The sequence below is a fragment of the Aedes aegypti genome, chromosome 3 (genome assembly GCF_002204515.2).
Source record: "Aedes aegypti strain LVP_AGWG chromosome 3, AaegL5.0 Primary Assembly, whole genome shotgun sequence".
Classification (NCBI taxonomy): domain Eukaryota; kingdom Metazoa; phylum Arthropoda; class Insecta; order Diptera; family Culicidae; genus Aedes; species Aedes aegypti.
Genome location: NC_035109.1, coordinates 380904085 through 380924271, shown reverse-complemented (window position 1 = coordinate 380924271; position 20187 = coordinate 380904085). Strand labels below are relative to the sequence as shown.

General features: G+C 37.6%; 1 protein-coding gene across 1 annotated transcript; it reads right to left on the bottom strand.

Annotated features, from left to right (window-relative positions):
• Window positions 1–379: 379 nt before the first annotated feature.
• On the bottom strand, window positions 380–11017 carry LOC5571930 (transaldolase). The gene is made up of 3 exons (XM_001659977.2): window positions 10708–11017; window positions 1346–1469; window positions 380–1282 (listed from the first exon to the last, which is right to left on the bottom strand). The coding sequence occupies exons 1-3, from the start codon at window positions 10808–10810 to the stop codon at window positions 508–510; spliced, it is 1002 nt and encodes a 333-aa protein (XP_001660027.1). The 5' UTR covers window positions 10811–11017; the 3' UTR covers window positions 380–507.
• Window positions 11018–20187: the final 9170 nt, after the last annotated feature.

The following is a 20187-nucleotide window of genomic DNA, read 5'->3' as shown; positions in this document are numbered from 1 at the left end:
GTAAGTAGGTACCTACCTGAATCTTCGAGACATTCTGTTATTCTTAACCCACTGTAATAATGAGGACTTTTAACTCTCACGCGTTTTGCAGCACCGTTTTCTAAGGCGCTGTTTGGATCTATTGTGGTATGAAGCTATATGGGTTTGTTCTACGAGTGGCATGAGGTGAGGATTGTCGGTCTCGTATAGCGAGGTGACAATTCTCGACTCGAGAGAAGTGATTCGCCGTGTAAATCAAATGGAGAGAACCTTCACTCGAGTCGAGTATTGTCACCTCGCTATACTAGACCGACAATTCTCATCTCACGCCATTCGTAGGATAAGCCCAAATGTAACGAAATCGTGGGTTTAGTTCGGATGACACATCATTGGATCGTGCTTTAAAAAAGAAGGTACATCAATTTTATTCAATACAAAAAAATGAACAGGAATTTATGTTTGCCAACATTAAGAATTTGATAAATGCTCAATCAATCTTATTCGACCTCCCCTCCGACCTCAAGCAGCCTATTGAAGCAATTCGCGCAGCATGGAGTCCAGCTTGCGTCCATCGGCAGCGAACTTTCGGATTCCGTCCGAAAGTTTGTCGGTCGACATTTGATCCTCATTGAGCATCCAGCGGAACGTGGCCTCGTCCATTGTGATCTTCTCCAGGTCGCAGTTCTTAGCCGCTTCAGGATCCAAATAGCGCTTGATAGGCTCCTCGCTCTTCTCCAAATCTCCGAGCAGTTTTGGACTGATGGTTAAGAGGTCACAACCGGCCAAGGCGCGAATCTCTCCCGTATTACGGAAGGACGCTCCCATGACCACGGTTTTGTATCCGAATTTTTTGTAGTAATTGTAAATCTTCGTAACCGAAACAACGCCTGGATCCTGTTTCGGTTCGAATGATTTCTTGTCAGTATTGGCCACATACCAGTCCAAGATGCGTCCCACGAATGGGGAAATGAGCGTGACTCCGGCCTCAGCACAGGCAACAGCCTGCGCGAACGAGAACAGCAGCGTGAGATTGCAGTGGATTCCGTGCTCCTGTTCAAGGACACGGGCCGCCTGGATGCCCTCCCAGGTGGAGGCCAACTTGATGAGGACACGATCCCGCTTGATGCCTTGTTCCTCGTACAGTTGGATCAGCTTCAGGGCCTTGGCCACCGAGGCGTCCTTGTTGAACGATATCCGGGCGTCGACTTCGGTCGAGACGCGTCCCGGGACCAGCTTAAGGATTTCGCATCCAAACAGGACAAACAACATATCAGCCGCTTCCGCCACCTGTTCGTCTTTAGTGCTGGAAGGGAATAAAAACAGTTTGATTTGGTAATCTTGGATAGGAAATTTCGTCGAAACTTACCTTCCATGAGCCAGGCCGTACTTGACGGCTTTGTCGATCAGGTGCTGATACTGTGGCATGCCTGCAGCAGACAGGATCAACGATGGATTCGTCGTTGCATCCGTGGGCTTGTAGACCTTCATTGCTGGAAATTGAAAATGATATAGATACAGATTAATCAGGGTGTCTATAGTAAACCTGTAAAATTGAAAGCCGGTAAGATCATTTATGGTCTTCTCATTCGGAGAACTGATCAATGTTCACATGATCCAGTCTATTTGCTTGCTTCGCGTATGATATTGGAATTACTTTTAGCTTATATGAAACGACGGCAGATATGTACATCCGCCTTAAGCGTTGAGCAACAAAAGTCGGATTGCAAGTAAATGCGGCTGAAACAAAATACAGGTCGTAAGCGGCCGCGACAGTGCGCATAGGAAGTAGTATAACATTAGATGTGGGAGGGGAGGGGGTCAACAATGTCCAATTTTAGCGTTACGTAATAAATGGACGCTGCCTTATGGACTCCAGAAAAAACTGCGTTTGAAACATATTCATCGAAACCTTGTAAAAACGCTTATAAGACCCGTGGTTCTTTAAGATCCTAAAGCATTGGCCATAGCACTCAGGGAATTTCAGCCACAGCAAGGGATGTTTTTTTTTGAATTAGTAATATATGGTAAAATAGAATCTATGATATTTGATCGAATGACGTTTAGTCGAAAGTACATTTGGTCGAAAAGAACTCAAATGCTTTGAGAAACATATGATATTTGGCTGCAACTTGGTGTACTGGTGTTTCTTGAACAATCTCTAAGCCTTCAGTTTGTGACGAACGATATTTTGAGATTTCAGTTGATCACCCATTTTTTTCCTCATCTGTAGAGCCTTTTAACCACTGCTTCCATTATTTAGGAATATTGTGGTATGACCCATATTTTATTTGGTGCTCATCAAATATCTTTTTACGATTGAGATGTGATAAACATTGGTTGATGTGTCTCACTGTCCCAAACGCGGCACAACTCGTTTTATAAAGTCTATTACCCTATTAGGACTACCTTGCCATATTTCCAAGGGCTCTAATAACCCTTTTCCAAGTGTTAACATTCTTTGATTAAGAAATGCTACGCAGTTGCAGAGTAAATGCTCAGCAGTTTCGTTTTCAGCTTGACAAAAACGACATTCAGAGAATTGGATTTTTCCTATCTTTTTAAGATGATCCAGTCTACTTTGACAGTGACTGGTTTTCAGGCCGGTTATTACACTAATATTTCCTTTATTAAGATTCAGTATAGCCCGGGCTTTTTCTAGTCTGGGTTTTATGAATCTTTTCGTTTGCTTGGATGTATCCGTGGCGTTCCAATTGGATTCTACCATGGACATTTCCCAATTTTTCAGTTTCATCCTGAAGCCTGATTTGCTGCTGAAAAGTAATCGCTGAGGAAATTTTTCGTCGATTCCTTGCAGAAATTTTCTACAGCGACTCCCGTTTGATTTGACATTTCTTCTCAACTGCGTACTGCAATCAGAAAAAAGCACTTTCTTGATCGATTCCTTGCAGGAATTTCCCATGTATCAAGATAGGCCGATAAATTACTTGTCAGCAGCGAATCAGGCTTGAGAATGCACATCACAGAACGGTTCAGGGCCAACAAAGCTCGAAACTGCACCTTGTCTTGCTAGATTGTCCACAATGGCCGGGCACTCAGTGCAATGTAACTTTGTTCCTACTAGCCAATTGCTTCAGAAAAAGAATGCATTCCCACACTAACTTCGATGTGAACATGTGAATGCCTTTAGAGCGTTCAACTGTACGAAAAAATACAGATCTTTGCAAACCTATAGTTTCTTTTGAGACAAACATTTATACAGTCAATGATGGCTTGTATTTCAGCTTGGAACACAGTGGGACTGCGCCTCATAGCGATTACCTTGCTGATACCACGACCGAAAACTCCAGGTCCGGTATTGTCGCCCATCTTTGACCCGTCGGTATAAAATACAATAGATTGATCACCCATACTCTCCCATATAATCGATTAACCACTTATGTTGTTGACGTTACTTGATATCATTTATATCATTCAGGCTTCTTCTTCGAGTCGCATGATTCGCGACGAGCTGATCTCAAATGGAAGCAAGTCAACTTTTGTCGACTAGTCTCACCTCACGCGATACACAGGATAAACACAATTCCCTTGTTTGATTGTCTTCGATTTCATTAATTATCAACTCATTTTGAAACGAAATCATTGACTCTGTTATCAAAGCCACATGCTTGCACAAGAAATGTAATTTAGCTGGAAATTACAAAACCAATAATAATTGACCGTGAGTAAGAAAACGTATGCTATTTACACGTCAAAATCGTTTCCTTAAAGCCATGGTAGTCGAAATTGGCCTTTTTTGGTCACTTCAAGGTGGCCAAATTGGTCAACTGTATCAAGTCTGCACCCGCATTCTAAATTCTTATCCACGGTCACGCTGTAAAACGTTATAGGTAATAAAGGTCCTGAACTCTCACTTTTGGAAGTTGCCATTGGATAAAGATCAGCAGTTATATAAAAAGAACGATGACATTTTGAAAGAATAATAAATTCAACAATGTTTAATATTACAATAACTGAGCGACGAGAATATTTAGGAGGATTTGTTTAAAGAGTGATGATACAGTTAAACCTCGATGAGTCGATGCTCCATGACTCGATATCGACTCATGGAACCATACTACAGTGAAACCTCAATGAGTCGATATCTGAAGGGACCATCGACTCATGGAAATATCGAGTCATAGAACAGGATTCCTTTGGAAAGCTGTTTCGATGGACCATCATAGTAACCATGGAATTTTGTTTTTAGTATGGTTCCTTGAGTCGATATCGCGTCATGGAACATGATTTCTGTTCCATGAATCTAAATTAAATCGATATTGAAGGGATCATCGACTTATGGAGGTTTTACTGTATTTTGAAAGAATAATAAAGCAGATCATTGTGTTCCCAACGTTGAGCAATGAATATACACAACTGGTTTTGAACTTCTACAAATTTCCCGTCTTTCGATCCAAAAATGGCTGAAGAATAGGGATATTTTCAAGAATTAGCACATATACTAACCACGTTGTAAAGCGTTGGTAACAATTAGGGTGCAGAACTACTTGGGCACTTCCATGATTCACTTTGGCATGGGGGGTTTTTCTCGGCCGAATTGTCTGAAACTTTGCAATAAGAAGCACTTCAATACGACGCATGTTGTGGCCAAATATGAGAACAGTAGCTTACAAAAAACCCCACTGCCGAAGTGAATCAAAAGTGCCAAGAATAGGATCCGGCTCCCTATCATGTTGATAGATTCGTTTTTGACTTCTGATGAAAAGTATGTTTGCCCAAAACAAACTTAAGACCAGCCATTGTGCAAAAAAATGTAATTCGCTTTTAGATCTGTTAAAAAGTTCTCAATGGTAATTTTCTCAGATACCGAAGAATGCTTCAAGAATCCTAGCAATTTCTCCAGAGATTCCTTCTGGAATACATTCAGATTCTCTTTCAGGAATGCTACCAGTAATTTCTTTTTTTTCTTCAGAAAATCATAACGCACTCCAACGCTGCTATCTCCAGTAATGTCCAAAGAGATTACATTGAAGATATCGTTGCGATTATCCCAGGATTTCCTCCAAATGTTTTTCACTGGCTCTTATAGCGATTTTTCCAACTGTTACTTCTAGGTGGCTGATCCTTTAAGAGTTCTTCCATAAAGGTTTATTCCAAAGTTAAAATAATTTCAAAAAGGAAAAAAAATAAAAAGTCTTGTAGGGCATTGTTTAGAAATCCGAATGTTTTATAGTTATGTTAACAATTTATTAAAAAAAATCCTAGAAAGATTTTCATTATGTATCCAGGAGTTTTTTTGCAGAGATCATTTCAGGAATTCATTAAGGCATACATAGAGCTCACACAAGTTTCAGCAGAGCTTAATTTTTTTTTTGAAAATTCATCGCGGATTGTTTCAAAATTTTCTCCATAAAATCTGAAAAATTTCCTTGACATTTCCCTAGACGAATGATTGGATAAATTCTTTGAAGACTTCTTTGGGAAATTTTTATAAAAAAATTGTAGTCTTCCCGGAAAAATTTCGATTTCTTGAAAATGCTTTAAACGAAAATGTTACACAAAATCATAGGGAAATCAATGGAAGAATCAATGGATACATTTCTGGATAACTTGAAACTTTCTTGAAAAATGAAACAATCATTGGAGGGATTCTTGATCCTTAGAAGAAAAAATATCCAGATTGAATTCATGAAGGTATCTAAAACGAAATTCTTTGAAGAATGACTTAGAAAGTTCATGGATAATCACAAATCAAACTTCAGGAGAGATCTTCGGAGTGATATTTAAAAGGAATCTTCAGCAAAATAAGCTATTATACTTGTCGTAATTTTACCAGGGCTTAAAAAAAATCTTAGGAATGTTCGTGAAGAAATGTTTGTTCGAATGAAAAATTAAACTCTCAGATCGTGGTTTCTGTTAGCTTTCTTTTTTTAGGTCAGAGGTCTCTAAAGTTGCTGTTTCCAAGACGGTCTGTCACTACCAGTCCTGATTTTCCCAAGATATCATTTATGAAACTATTCAAAACGACCAAATGTTCTAGGTACGTCGCTGATATGCATAAATCTGAATCCCATTTTAATGGAAAGGCGATTGTTTCTTTAGTTCGAAAAGAGTGGTTTTTTCAATATATGACTTTGATGATTAAAGGCACTTTTATTTTTTATTGAAGTAAAAATACTTTGAAATTCATCGTTATTTATTTATTTATTTATTTATTTTTTGTTCAAATGTTTCGTAGCTGAATCTTTGACAATAAATTTTTATTAAGGCGAAGTAGGCCGTCATTGAAATTTGTACGCGTCGTTGATGATTGATGCTAATTCATGTCACGATTTCGAATCAAAGAAAATCAGTTGGTTTTGCACTGACACAGCTGAAAAAGTATCAGCATACTTTATGCATGTTAGCGCGTACAGTGATACTTTTTCAAGTCAATATAAACTACCAAGATTAAGTTTTATCACTTTGAAATGCAAGCTGAAAAGTCATCATTGTTGCCAAAACGAATGACGGGCTACTTGGCCTTAATCTACAATAACAAAATCATCAATCTTTTATGTATTTTGGAGATTTTCTGGAAACTGGAATTATTTTTTAAAGCCTGTAAAAACCTGGAAATATCAGTTAATTCAATTTCTGTAAATGAGGAGACACCCTGCTACAGTTCGGAGATAGGCGCATTAAAATATTTATCAATAATTACTCTTGGTACTTTTGCTAGGATTCTGTCATGAATTCCCCAATGAATTACTCGAGATAATAGCTAACGGGTTTTGTTCCAAGCTACGACCCAGTGATTGTTGCGGCTGAAGGCAGAATACGCTGTTTTTTCCTGACATTGAGAAGAAAATTCAAGCTACACTGATAGGCAAAATAAAGTGCCCACCTTACCAGTTTTCGAATTTCTCTCATTGATTTGGTTCAAGTTAAAGTTAACACACTTAAATCTTTTTTGATATTTTATTTTTGATATTCTTTTAAAGTTGCACTTACGAAAATTTGTTAAAAAAGAGTTTTACTTAAAGAAAAAGAAAATCAATTTGTATTGAAAAAAAAAATAGTGACAAAATAAAGTGGCCACTTCCTTCTTGACCCCAGAAAAGATAATTTAAGAAAAATAAAAAGCAATTTAATAGTCAATGTGTCCTCCTTTGGCCTTAACGACTTGCTGGAAGCGCTTCGGCATGCTTTTCACCAGGTTTTGTAGGTGTTGTGGTTCTAGTTCTTCCCAGGCGCGCTCCAAGGCTTCAAAATAATTATTTTTGTTGGTAACACCAGTTTTGTCAACCCTGACATCGAGAATCGCCCACATATTCTCGATGGGGTTGAGGTCTGGGCTTTGTGGAGGCCATTCCAGCGGTTTAATCCGACAAGACTGAAAGAAAGACTTGGTCTTCTTGGCAGTATGCTTCGGGTCGGTGTTCTAGAGAAATATGAATTACTCTTCAAGGCCCGTCTGGATCAGCGAAACCTCCAGATTTTCCCGCAAGATGTTGATGTAGGAATCTGCCGTCATTATTCCGTCGATTTTCACGAGGCTTCCTTCTCCACTCCATGAAAAACACCCCCAGACCATCACATTTCCTCCACCATGCGTCACCGTTCCTTGGATGTGGCGCTCTGCACCACACACGAGCCCGCCGCTTTCGGTTAAACAGCTCGAGCTTCAGGAGCGCTACATCCAAGGAACGGTGACGCATTGAGGTGTGATGTGATGAAATGTGATGGTCTGGGGGTGTTTTTCATGGAGTGGAGTAGGAAGCCTCGTGAAAGCCGACGGAAAAATGACGGCAGATTCCTACATCAACATCTTGCGGGAAAATCTGGAGGTTTCGCTGATCCAGACGGGCCTTGAAGAGAAATTCATATTTCTCTAGAACACCGACCCGAAGCATACTGCCAAGAAGACCAAGTCTTTCTTCCGATCTTGTCGGATTAAACCGCTGGAATGGCCTCCACAAAGTCTGGGACCCCATCGAGAATATGTGGGCGATTCTCGATGCCAGGGTTGATAAAACTGGTGTTACCAACAAAAATAATTATTTTGAAGCCTTGGGGCGCGCTTGAGAAGAACTAGAACCACAACACCTACAAAACCTAGTGAAAAGCATGCCGAAGCGCTTCCAGCAAGTCGTTAAGGCCAAAGGAGGACACATTAACTATTAAATTGCTTTTTATTTTTCTTAAATCATCTTTTCTGGGGTCAAGAAAGAAGTGGGCACTTTATTTTGTCACTATTTTTTTTTCAATACAAATTGATTTTCTTTTTCTTTAATTAAAACTCTTTTTTTTAACAAATTTTCGTAAGTGCAACTTTAAAAGAATATCAAAAATAAAATATCAAAAAAGATTTAAGTGTGTTAACTTTAATTTGAACAAAATCAATGAGAGAAATTCGAAAACTGGTAAGGTGGGCACTTTATTTTGCCTATCAGTGTACGCCACTGATCGTCAAACATAAAGGCTATTATCAATACAAATTCAAATTCTATACTAATCTAGTTCATTCAATACAATCAGTCACGCACGAAATGATAACACATTCTTGATGCAACGTGAGATATCTTGTTTAGAGTTTCAAATCGTTCCCAAATGTGTGACGAAGTGGGTAACCCATTTTGATGAGGATCTCTTTTTAGAAAATTTATTCGAAATCCTAAGTAACGTGTATTATTACATATAGATGTTGTTAAACAATTGGGTTATGAATTTATGAAATAATTAGTGTGACATACCATAAAGTTATGTAGAATCATGCAGACAGTGACATGAAAGGGTATGTCGGCTGAGTCAGAAGCAATATCAGTGTCGGATAGTATAGTCAGCTAATAAACACCATGCTATTCTCCCTTCTAGTAAAAAAGTTGACCCAATTTCAAGAGGCTTGATCCCTTCTTCACCCAATCCAGGGATTGAATGTGGGAAATTTGGGCGATTAGAGTAGAAAACGTTATAATAACCACGATTATGTTCCATACAAATTCGTAAAAGACTCCGATACATCCTATATACGTGCTTATTACTGTACTACATCTTATTCACGCTGTACAGTATAGAAACAATCAATCTATACAACCACAAAGCCTTTGACCCACTAATCTTCAACGCATGTTGCTGGTCACAGCCGATTGCCGTCATGTAGCGACTACAAGCGTTCAGTTATATCAGGGTTTCCCAATCGGTGGCCTGCGAACCCTTATCGTCTTCACGCAAAACATTATTAATAAATCAAATGAAGAATTTCCATTTAAACAGTTGCATAAAGATCAATAGATATTTTAATAATTATTTCTCCGGAAAAATACTTTAAATAAATAGGACACCTGAAAACAATTAGGCATTCACATAAACTTTGTTTATTTGAGGATTAACATAAATCTGTCCTGGAGGTAACCATAGAAAACTGCTGGCCATATTTTCAGTTCTCATTTCTGGCGAAATGGACAATGTTTTCGAAATTTTCCGAACCAGCAAGACTTTTGTAGAACTTGCGCAAAGTCTTTTTGGGATGTTCCTAAACCCTTAGCGAAATATTTCATATTATTATCAAATATTTATTATGACTCCTCGCTGATTCTATGCGAATTTCTACAGAAGATTGTAGCATATTTCTTACACAGATTGCAGACGTGACGTTTCAGTGTACCTGTCAATGTTATCTGTTGTCCTCCGTGATATTTAGCAGGTTTTTCATGTACCTTCTAAACAGGTTTTCGTATACCTGATCTTTGGTGAGCATTTTTGAGATCCATTTGTAAGCATTGATCGTTATTTTGAGCGGTATTGAATTCTCCGATTCTAAACAATCAGAGAAATAAATTATTTTCATCATTTTTTTAAGGTCTTACATTTTTAGGGATCCGCTAGATGTTTAGAAAGCTTAAAAGGGATCGTAGCTTAAAAAAGGTTGGGAACCATTGAGCGATAGCAACCTACTCGACTAAAGCGCGGTTACATGTTCATGCTAGCTTCGAATGTGAGTTGGCCTCACACCGATAGGAGTTTGTTTCGCCTTTCTCATTCGATCGAATTCCCTTCACTTTTGAATCCTGCGGCACGTGAACTGCGTTTCGCTACATCGATATCGAAGCTCTCGTATATTTAGTACAGTGAACTCGAAGATGTGGGTGACGCTCAATAAAGTTCGTCTGGTAAAGCAATCGACAAACTAATATACGTCTATACAATCATATTTAATGCAATAAACTTAGCAATTAATTATGAAACGGTGAAACTGCCTCAACGAGAAACAGCGACCGAAAGTAGAGCAACTATAGCACCAGACGAGAGTTCACGTGAATAACGTTCGATGCTGATGTTATTCAACCAGCGCATTGGATGGCGCCTTGAACTTGACACCATCAATGCGATGTAAAATGTATGATAAATAGAAGCCAACTACAATCTCTCACTAGACCCTATCAAAGCCGCACAAACTTCTTCGCACACTTTCTTCGCATCGATGCCCTCTCTCTTCGGGCGCGATGACAATTCAAACAGAGGCTTCCTGTTATCTGTGTTGGTTTCCCTTGGGGAGCCGGTTCCAGGTTATTCGCGATGGAAAGTTAACTTCACAGCGACAAAAAGCGTTACATCCAAGATTTGAACACCATTACAGTACTGTGCTGTACGACCATGTCAGGTCGGTCACCTTCACGAAGTTGAAACAGCATATCGCCTTTGACGTAGCTTTGCTACATCAGGTCACCAATTCGGATATTGAAGAACACGTCACTTACAGCAATTCAACAAAAAAAAAACAGTACTTACCTTCGAAATCGCCCGTATCGGCCACGATAGTGGTCAATTGCTTCAGTTGTTCCAGACTCGAGCCCATCTTGGTTTTCTTGATCTGCGGTTCACTACTGCTCATGATCGAATGAGGGAACTGGTGCCTTCCAAAAGGGGGCTCTCGCGGACAATCAATGCAAGTAAATAGTATAGTAGATAAGTACCTAATGGCAAGGATATCCGAAACAAACCGGATAGTGCAACGAAGCGTGAATTCAAGCGACCGAACCGAATGCCGTGCAAAGTCGTAGTGAGAGCGCAGTTTAGTTATACAAGTGGTGCTGCATCATTGCCGGTCGGTACATGCTATAGGGAGGAGAGGAGGGCCACCACTGGAGGACACATGTGTGTATAGATATAGGCCTACCGGGTCACAAGTGTATGGGACTGTTGAAGCCTGTGTCGGTATTTGCGCTCCAGCAAAGAGTACAGTAAATCTTCGAATAGGATGGGAAAAGTACTAATTGCCGATCCATAAGAATATTGAGCGCCAATTTACACATGTGCAGTTTCATATAAAGTAGGCCAAAATCGTATATCAGTGATGTAAGTGCTTTTTCCTAGCCTATTAAGATTGTACTAGAGAAATTTCTGATTCACTGTTACATCATTTATCATGTATCAAAAGCAAATCAAAACACTTCCAATCGATTTGATTATGGCGTATAAACACCATAATTGCGTATTTGTAACATTCGACCAAAGTACGCATTACGGAAATAACGCTTAGAACGTGCGTTTCCCTTCAATAGAATTAGAATATTAAATTATCAAAAATACCAGAAATTCAAATAGAGTTATTCAATGCTGGCATCTTGCACATCTCATCTGACATGTACATGTGTATTGTGAACATCCAGAAAATGATTTTTGGTAATAATGCATTGTGAATATATTATAAAGCCCGTGTACATTTCCAGTATGACTGTTATGCGATTACATTACATAATGTGACAAACAAATTGGCATTTTGCCATGTTTTCTAGAACAAACTTACTATTCTTATTCAATCAATCGAAAGTACATACGATTTGATGACAAAGTGTACGGTATTGTCTCGAAGGCGGTAGAAATTCAAATGTTACAATTATGCAGTTATGGACAGTGCTTGAAATTAAACATTTGAAATTGACCAATTCTCTGTTTTTGTGTAGAGTGAATACATAGCATAAGCAGCTACACGATCACCCAAACTGAAATAGAATTACAAGTTTAAATTATTGTTAGTGAATTTAATAACAAAAATACAAAAAAGCATTGGAATTTCTGCTATTGTTTCAATAGAAAAGCACATTTGAGATTCCATCAATTCAAAATATAATTATAATATTCTTCTTCATGGCATTACGTCCACACTGTGACAGATTCTGCTTCTCAGCTTAGTTGTCTCATGAGCACTTTCACAGTTATGAACTGAGAGCTTCTTTGACTAAATTGCCATTTTTGCACTAGGAGAAAAGTCGACCTAGTTGGATTCAACCAATGTTTTTGTTGAATTTTAAACTTAGAAATTTGTTGTTTTTAAATCGAAATTAGGCTGATACAAATATTAATTTTCTTTTATGTCAAAAATTTTGAAGAGGAGAAAAAAAAAAGATTCATCATTTTTTTGACATCAGTTAGGTTTTTTTAATTTTTAGAGTAAAAACCAGGTAAAATAATGATCCAGATGACGATTGGAAAAAGCTTAACAACTATCGTTAAAAATAAGAATTCGAAAAAAAACTTTTTTTTTATTTTTAATTTTTTGTTCCTTATTTATTTTTATCCCCCCCCCCCCTCGTACCTTTCAAGTGGTTTCGGACATAAAAGAAAATTAATATTTGTATCAGCCTTAGTTGTTTGAAAATAAAGATTTTTGTTGAAACAAACTAATTGAGTACTTTTAATCCAAAGTTTTCATGATTTAACAACAATAAAAATAATTCTTTCAAACTAATTTTTTAGTTGTTTCTAATCAGTTTGAATGTTGTTTTTACTTATATTTGGGTTATCAAGCTTAAAACAAATTGGATTTTCAAGCTGTTTCCTTCGGTTCGCTTGTTCTATTTTTTCTCTGTTGAAACAACGGCCACCATTACTCTTTATATTAACCCTCTAAAACCCAAATTATTATTTTCGATCTGAACATCATTTTTCGTTATCTGAAATCGTTAGAAACACGTTTTGAGCAATTAAAGTTAACTCTCCCTTACTCGATATTCCGTAACTCGATATCGAGTTAGAGAACCATAGTAAAAAGTTGGTTTTCATGACTACCTCGATGGTCCCTTGGATCGCAGTTGCTCTGGTTTTTTGTTCTGTAACTCGATACCTCCCTAACTCGATGGTCCCTTCAATATCGAGTTATGGAGCGATAACTGTATTATTATTATTATTATTATTATATTTATTACCTAGACTTTCAGCCTGTGGCTGGTTCGTCTCCATCATTATGTGTTTTGGGCAATGATTTATTTTTATTCGCGAATTCATGAATTTTGGTTTTTGTTTTTTTTTTTAAGCCTCTCATGGTTACTGATTTTTGGCAATAATAAAAATTCAAGTTTTTACGGCCTACTTTTGAAAATATTATATTTTTTTTATTTTTTTCTGGAACATATTTTATTTTTCGTGTAACTAACGGAAAAACAGATTTGAAATTATTGTAGTACCACCAAGCTTCTGTGATAGGTTGATTGTAGTAAAATATAAAAGGTACGATTTTTGTATTGCACGTCTAATGAACCCCAAGCATTTGTAAGATATAAAAAAAATAAAACATTCTTCAAAAAGACAAAAAAATTTCAAAAGTCATAAAATATAAGGATAAGTCCTTATATATGTACGTATTATGAGCCTAGGTTTGAGCTAGGGGGTGCGGACTATAATATTTAAATTGTTCAAATTGAACACAATGTTTTCCGCGAGTGCTAACCGTTGTTTCACAGACAAACAGACGTAACACTTAAAACACATCTCAATCAAAATCATAGTCACGAGGACATGTGCGCCCAATGCTAAAATTATTGTACTTGGCCGACGGGCCAACAGATGGCGGTAGTGTGCAAACGTCAAACGCGAACAAAAACGATGCGAGCGCTGCGGGTGGCGGATTGGCCACCTACCATATTTTTGAATCGACCGTTAAAAAGGTGGTCGATGGACAATGATGAGAGTGTGACGTCTGTTTGTCTGTGGTTGTTTGTTTGCTTGTCTCGCATGAAACCACATCCAAAGTGCACTCTTAAAATACTTCACACAAAGTATCAACAATTTAATGCTGACGATTTTCCCATAAACAGACTTAATCAGAATTTTTCTGGCATAGTGCTAAAAAGAAACATATTTGAGAAAAGTTGTAAAAGACTTCTGCATAATCTGAACCAAGCACAACTTTTCTTTAACAGTTGGCCGTCTTTGTGTTATATAAATTGCATAACATTTTTTAGTGTGACGAAATCATGACCGAACATTCCTGGGCATACTCGGATCATTTTTTACGAAAAATTTTGTTTGACAGCAGCCCGGCTGCTTGTTGATTTTCATTTCGCATCCCCCAGGATTTTTTTTTTTTTTTTTTTTTTTTTTTGTATGGTATTCAGTTGGAGCTGCCTGACAGCTTAAATTGTCATGGCTGAACCCTCGGTCTGGCTTTTGCCAAGTTTCCCCTCTACCAGGACCAATACTCAGACGGACTAGGCAATGGCGCCCACATGAACACTGTTTTTTATTAGTATTGTGACGTGGTAGTTTTTGAAAAGTACCCATATTCCCTTGCTTCTGAGAAAAGGAAGCATTATGAAAATCAGCAGCTCCATTAGAATTTGTTTGAAATAGTAGTGTAGAATTTGTTTGAAATAATAGTGCATTACTAATACTGTCTAGTCGAAATGGTTTTGAATAATTTGTCATTCAAGTGCTATTCTGATTACTATTGTCTTTTACGTAAGATTAGAGTCTTAAATGTCAAGTGTCGTCAAGTCTTAACAAAATTAGGCTGTTTAGTAGTAGTTCTAGTTAATTTCATTTTTTGTTGTTAAAAGTATTTATTGGTCATTACGTTCATATATCCTTAAAGAAAAAAGTCGCTTTCCTTGTCTGTTCAACAATTTTTCGAAACTAGCAAGTGTATCCTAATGATCGATCTCAGCGTCTTACTTACCATAGTCATTTTTATAGTGAATATTGAAGAGTAAAGTTACCTTAGGCTTCTATTACAGTCTCCTAAAAGATTCACTTATCGGTGGCAAATGCAATGCTTCACAACGCCTACTTTCTACTTGTAAATTTTGCGAAAATGAAGCTGGAATTAGTTTATTTATACCGCTGTTACAAAAGAGGTATTTCTTATTATGGCAATGTAAAAACCATATTAAAATAAGATTGTCGCCACTTATTTCTACTCAGTGAATCTACTAGTCATTACTCATTTTCCTAAGAGTTCCTAAGTAGTCCCTACGATAACGATGTATTTAGCTAGCTAATAGTAAGAGTGGCTACGGATCATTCTGGTTAGCAAAAGGCAAACTGAACGTCACCAATAGTATTAATGTCCACTTCGAATAGATTAGTTATTTGAAATGGGCATCAATTCTATCAATGACGCAGAATGTCCGTTGGATCACATCCGAGATATTATTGCGTCTATGCCATATGAATTATGACGCGGCTTTAAGCAAAAAATGCCAAAATGTGATACCACCACTACAGGTTACGCCTTTGGTTTCCATCATATGGGCTAATGGATTATGCCCTCCCATCGCGGCAAGGTCGCATAACCAAGGGGAGGGTTTTCATTTCGCATCCCCCAGGATTTAAGCCAAAAATGAAATCATTTTGATATCCGAGCTATGAAAAAATACACAAAAATCTAAAGTGTACCCCGTCTAAAGGCGGGGTTGGGTACTAGAAGGTTAAATACCGTGAAAAAGTAACAAAGGCACTGTAATGACGATTCAGATAATAAGTTATCATGACATTGTTCAATAGCTTCCCATATTTTAAATTATATGTTATGATTTCAGAAAATCTTATCTAGAAGGATTAAATGCCATTCACCATTGAGCTTGATTGGCCGCCCGTGGTTGCTACTCCAGTATCACCAGATCAGCTGCACTTACACAAGGAATCAACCGAATGACTGCTTGGGATTAACAGACCAGACACCTTCAGTGTATAAGTGCTGGTGATCTACTATTTTTAGGCAACAATGGCGCCTGCCACGTCATAATGTAGACCAATGAGGAAGGGGAAGGAACTGATGTTGCACTTATACTGCCGTGAATCGCAAGTCAGTCCCATCTGCACTTTCGTCAAAATTGAGTTGAGCTCAGTTTTCAACATATCTTCCAATGCTCTTTCAGCTGCTCTAATAAGATAACATGATTTGTTCGAATTAGGAAAAAATAGCAAGTCAAATTGTCCCATAATGAAAAGTAACCGCATGTCAGTCCCACTACAGATTTTCGCACAGTGTAACACAAAAATTAACCGTGTTTTGATTATCTTAAAATTTTTCTCTGAAAGACATCGTAGTAAAATGCAAAAGTCTTATTAAGATTTGAACATGTTCCAACCCTTAGCAATTTTTTTGAATGTTCGTATGGAAAACGAGTTTGAAAACTTCACAGCCCAATTTCTCAATGCCTACTTTTCACGGCAGTATACTGGCCCACTGTAGACCGTGAGGGAGCATATGGGTTGGGGGAAAGGTATGGCAGAGAGGTTTGCTTTTTGGTTAGCAGACTGCCTATGTATCAGGCGTAAGGAAAGGCGTGCTATAGTTGTGGAAGAATGGAAGCGTTAGGAAACGGTTTCTTGTCCGTCTCTGGTTCTAGCGTTTGCTATGAACGAATAGTATGAGTGTGATAGAATGGAAGTGAAAGATAGAAGCAAGTGAAAGATACAACTACAAAGTACGAGGAAATGGACGGGCCTGGGATTGAACCCATGATCTTCTGTATATGAAGCAGAAGCGGTGAGTATCGACATTCCAAGTAGAGTTTGCTGTCAATTATCAAAGTAATTTTGACAGCTGATCCAGTAGGAGCGAACTGTCACTATTTTCCTTGCGGAATAATCGAGCGGACCATTTCTCCGCGTGGCAAAATGACAGCTCCATTGGATTAGCACGACAGGCGTTATGAAACGTTACGGACATTCGCTCTACTTGCCAACTGGATACAGCTCAAGTAAATTGGACAGCTGAAGCATTCCATGGTCAGTACTTGTCCTATCCTTTTGCACGGTACTTACGAAGTGGACACTACCCATGAAACGATAAAATGTTTTACAGGTATCACTGTGTCAAATTCAGCGGGATATTGGCGAATGTTAATGTTTGCAATTTCTCATCGTAGTAAGCTGTTTTTCATCACGCCAATCGGTCATGAATCGGCCTACTATCTTGCACTGAATTATATACACCCGATTCTGTTTTTGCACGGAAAAAGCGTACCGCGCAAAAAAAAATCAGTTCAACATTTCAAAAACCGAGCAAAAATGTAACACCATTTCTCGACGTTTCATGCAAAAATTAGGTTTTGGCGAAAAAAATGTATGGAAACTTTTTTTGCACGTTCGTGTAAAAAAAAAATCCGTGCAAAAACAGAATCAGGTGTAATGCAGTTATAGTAATTACGCAACTGAAATGATGGTGTAATGATTCGTTACGCATTACCAGGGTGTCCATCCATCCGGGAAATCCGGGAAAACCGGGAAAAACCCGGGAATTACAAATTACCGGGAAAAATACGGGAAATCTCCGGGAATTTGGTGAACACCCCGGGAAAACAAAACATAAGACTACCGGTTTATTTATATTTTAAGTACTATGGGGTAAATTAGAATTTTTAACAAGGGGTGCACCACCGTCTGTATTTCGTACTTCGCATTATGATTATTTTTTTGGTGAGGTGATAGAGAGATACTTAACGATTAGGATCTTTGAAACATTTCTAGAGGGGTACTTAAGGATTTCTGACAATGTTCTTGGCGAGATGCTTGTGCGACTTCCATTTGAAATCATGGCATATGAAATCTTTGCTGGATTCCTAACGAAAATCGAACCGATATTCGACCAGTATTTTAAATTTTTTTCTGAGAGATCACTGAAATGGTTATTAGTAGATTGCTAATAAGATTTTCAGTAGATTCTAGAAAAGTTCCTTGGCTGATTTTGCTTCAAATTCTTAGAAGTTAATGTCCCTCTGACATTTGGATAAAAATAAATATATTAATATTATTCGTTCAATGTTTTTCTCACAGGAGCTCTTTTTACTCAAAATTTTAATCACAAACCACATAGTAAATGTTCATTCAAACAGCATAAATGTTGAAACATATTTTTAAATAGCAGTTTCCTGAGTAAAATCAACATTGTGAATTTAAGAAAAAAAAACAAACGAATTTATGTGATTTGACACTAAGACACTAAGATATTTTCTTGAGGAATGCGCAGAAAATTACTGACACATTTTTTATTTTTCTCGGTTGATTTTTACTTATTGTACCCAAATCCTTGGCGCAACTTGCATACAGTTAACTGGATTTCTATTTGATTCCTTGTGAAATTTTAACATATTTCTGCAGCAGTACTTCTTGGGAAGATTCTTGAAGGTTATCTGACTAGCTTTTCTGACAGTTCCAGGTAAAATTCATCTCACGGTATACAATGGGCTATGAAACCCATTAGAAAGTGTCTTGAAATATTCACAGAAGCCGCTAAAGTTGATGCTTGCTATATTCCTTACAATATCTTCCAAAAATTGCCTGGCAAAAATATTTTCACGGGAACCTTTCAAGACGATTTTTGGGGAAATCTTTAACGCTAATCCCTGGCAATCAAATTGATCGTGAGATTATTTGTTGGAGTTTTCGCAAGAGCTTATACTGCAAGAATTTTGTAGAATTTGAGCAATATTCTTTAGAGATGTTTCTTAGATACTGGTTCCTTGTTATTTTCACTATAGATCCACACAGAAGGCCATAGAAGATATTATATGGGACGCAGACGTGATCTGTGCGAGACCCTGTCAAGGATATCTATTGATAAATGTAAAATTGTTCGAATGATTTCCCTAAACCGCTAATTAGGTTCCTTGCCATGGTGGAAATCACGAAGCATCTTACGCGTGTAAACCAACGCAAAACAAACACGACAGACTCGCGAACAAACTTGATGAGAGTAGGTTTGCACCTGCCTGCACGGGAGAACATACCAGAACAAATATTAAAATGTTCGTGAACATTTACTCGCAACTAAACAAGGTGAGATTTATTATGGTCTGTCAAAACCATAATAAATCAAGTGTACATCCATCAAATCGACAGTAAATTACAAGTTTGTAATAAAAATCCCTTGAAGTCTAGAAAACTCAGAGGCCTTTTTTACCAAAAGCCCAATTGACTTCGAACAGCTCCGAATACGTACACGAAAAGATTTATCATCGACAGATTACAACACTCTTATACTCGCGAGTATTTTGCTTGTTTTTGTTCTGGTTCAGCATACATGTTCACCACCTTTATCACTGGTTCATTGACAGTTTTTTTTCAATGTCATTGATCATAGACAAATCCTTTGTGAGATCTATTTAGATATGCTGGGAAAAACGAGAAAGAATATGTTTTTGTAATTGTAGTTAATTGAATCTGATCCTTTTTCTGATCTGCATTTAAGTCACCTTATACTAAAAACCAATCAAATCTTTTTTATTTATTTAACAAAAAAGATTTCTACAATTTTTGTTTGCGGGGGTCCGCGGGATATTTTTAGAACTTGAAAGGGGCCACAGCTCCAAAAAGGTTGGGAACCACTGGCCTAGACGGTTCTTATAAGGCCTCTGACGAGATTTTGTATAGATTTCTGCAGATTGACAGCGAATTCTTTCAATAATCCAAATTTTTTTGTCATGGCTAGTTCTTTGATGAATAAATAAATAAAGAGGTCCTTTAGGTATTCTTGGTAAGATTTTTGTGAAGTATTTGACTAGATTATTAATATGTTCATTAAATCTTTTGAAGATTACTTGGAAGATGCAATCTTGATTCATGTCATAAGTTTTAGCCCAGCTTCATAGGAGAACAATAACATGTATTTGGAAATATTGTTTCTGTTAAAAGATCTTTTCTTGGATCCAACATTTCTCCATAAATCAGGCATAAGCCATGTCTAACGCATACTTCTTAAGGCATTCTTAGAAGGTAATAGGTTGGCTATTGAACTTTGCCCTTTTGTGGGAGTTTAGATGTACAAAGCAGGCATTTATATTATTCCACAATTTCTCTGAACTTCCTACTAATTCCAGGGGGTAACGGTGTTTTAGATAATTCAGCAAATCAGCATTGTTTTTTCATAAGGGCCTAGCTGCATTCATCGATTTCTCTTCATCGTTGTTCTCTTTGCGTTATTGCAGAAAACTGATTCTGTTGTCGTAGGATGAAGAATCACTATATATTCTTCATTAATAAGAAATA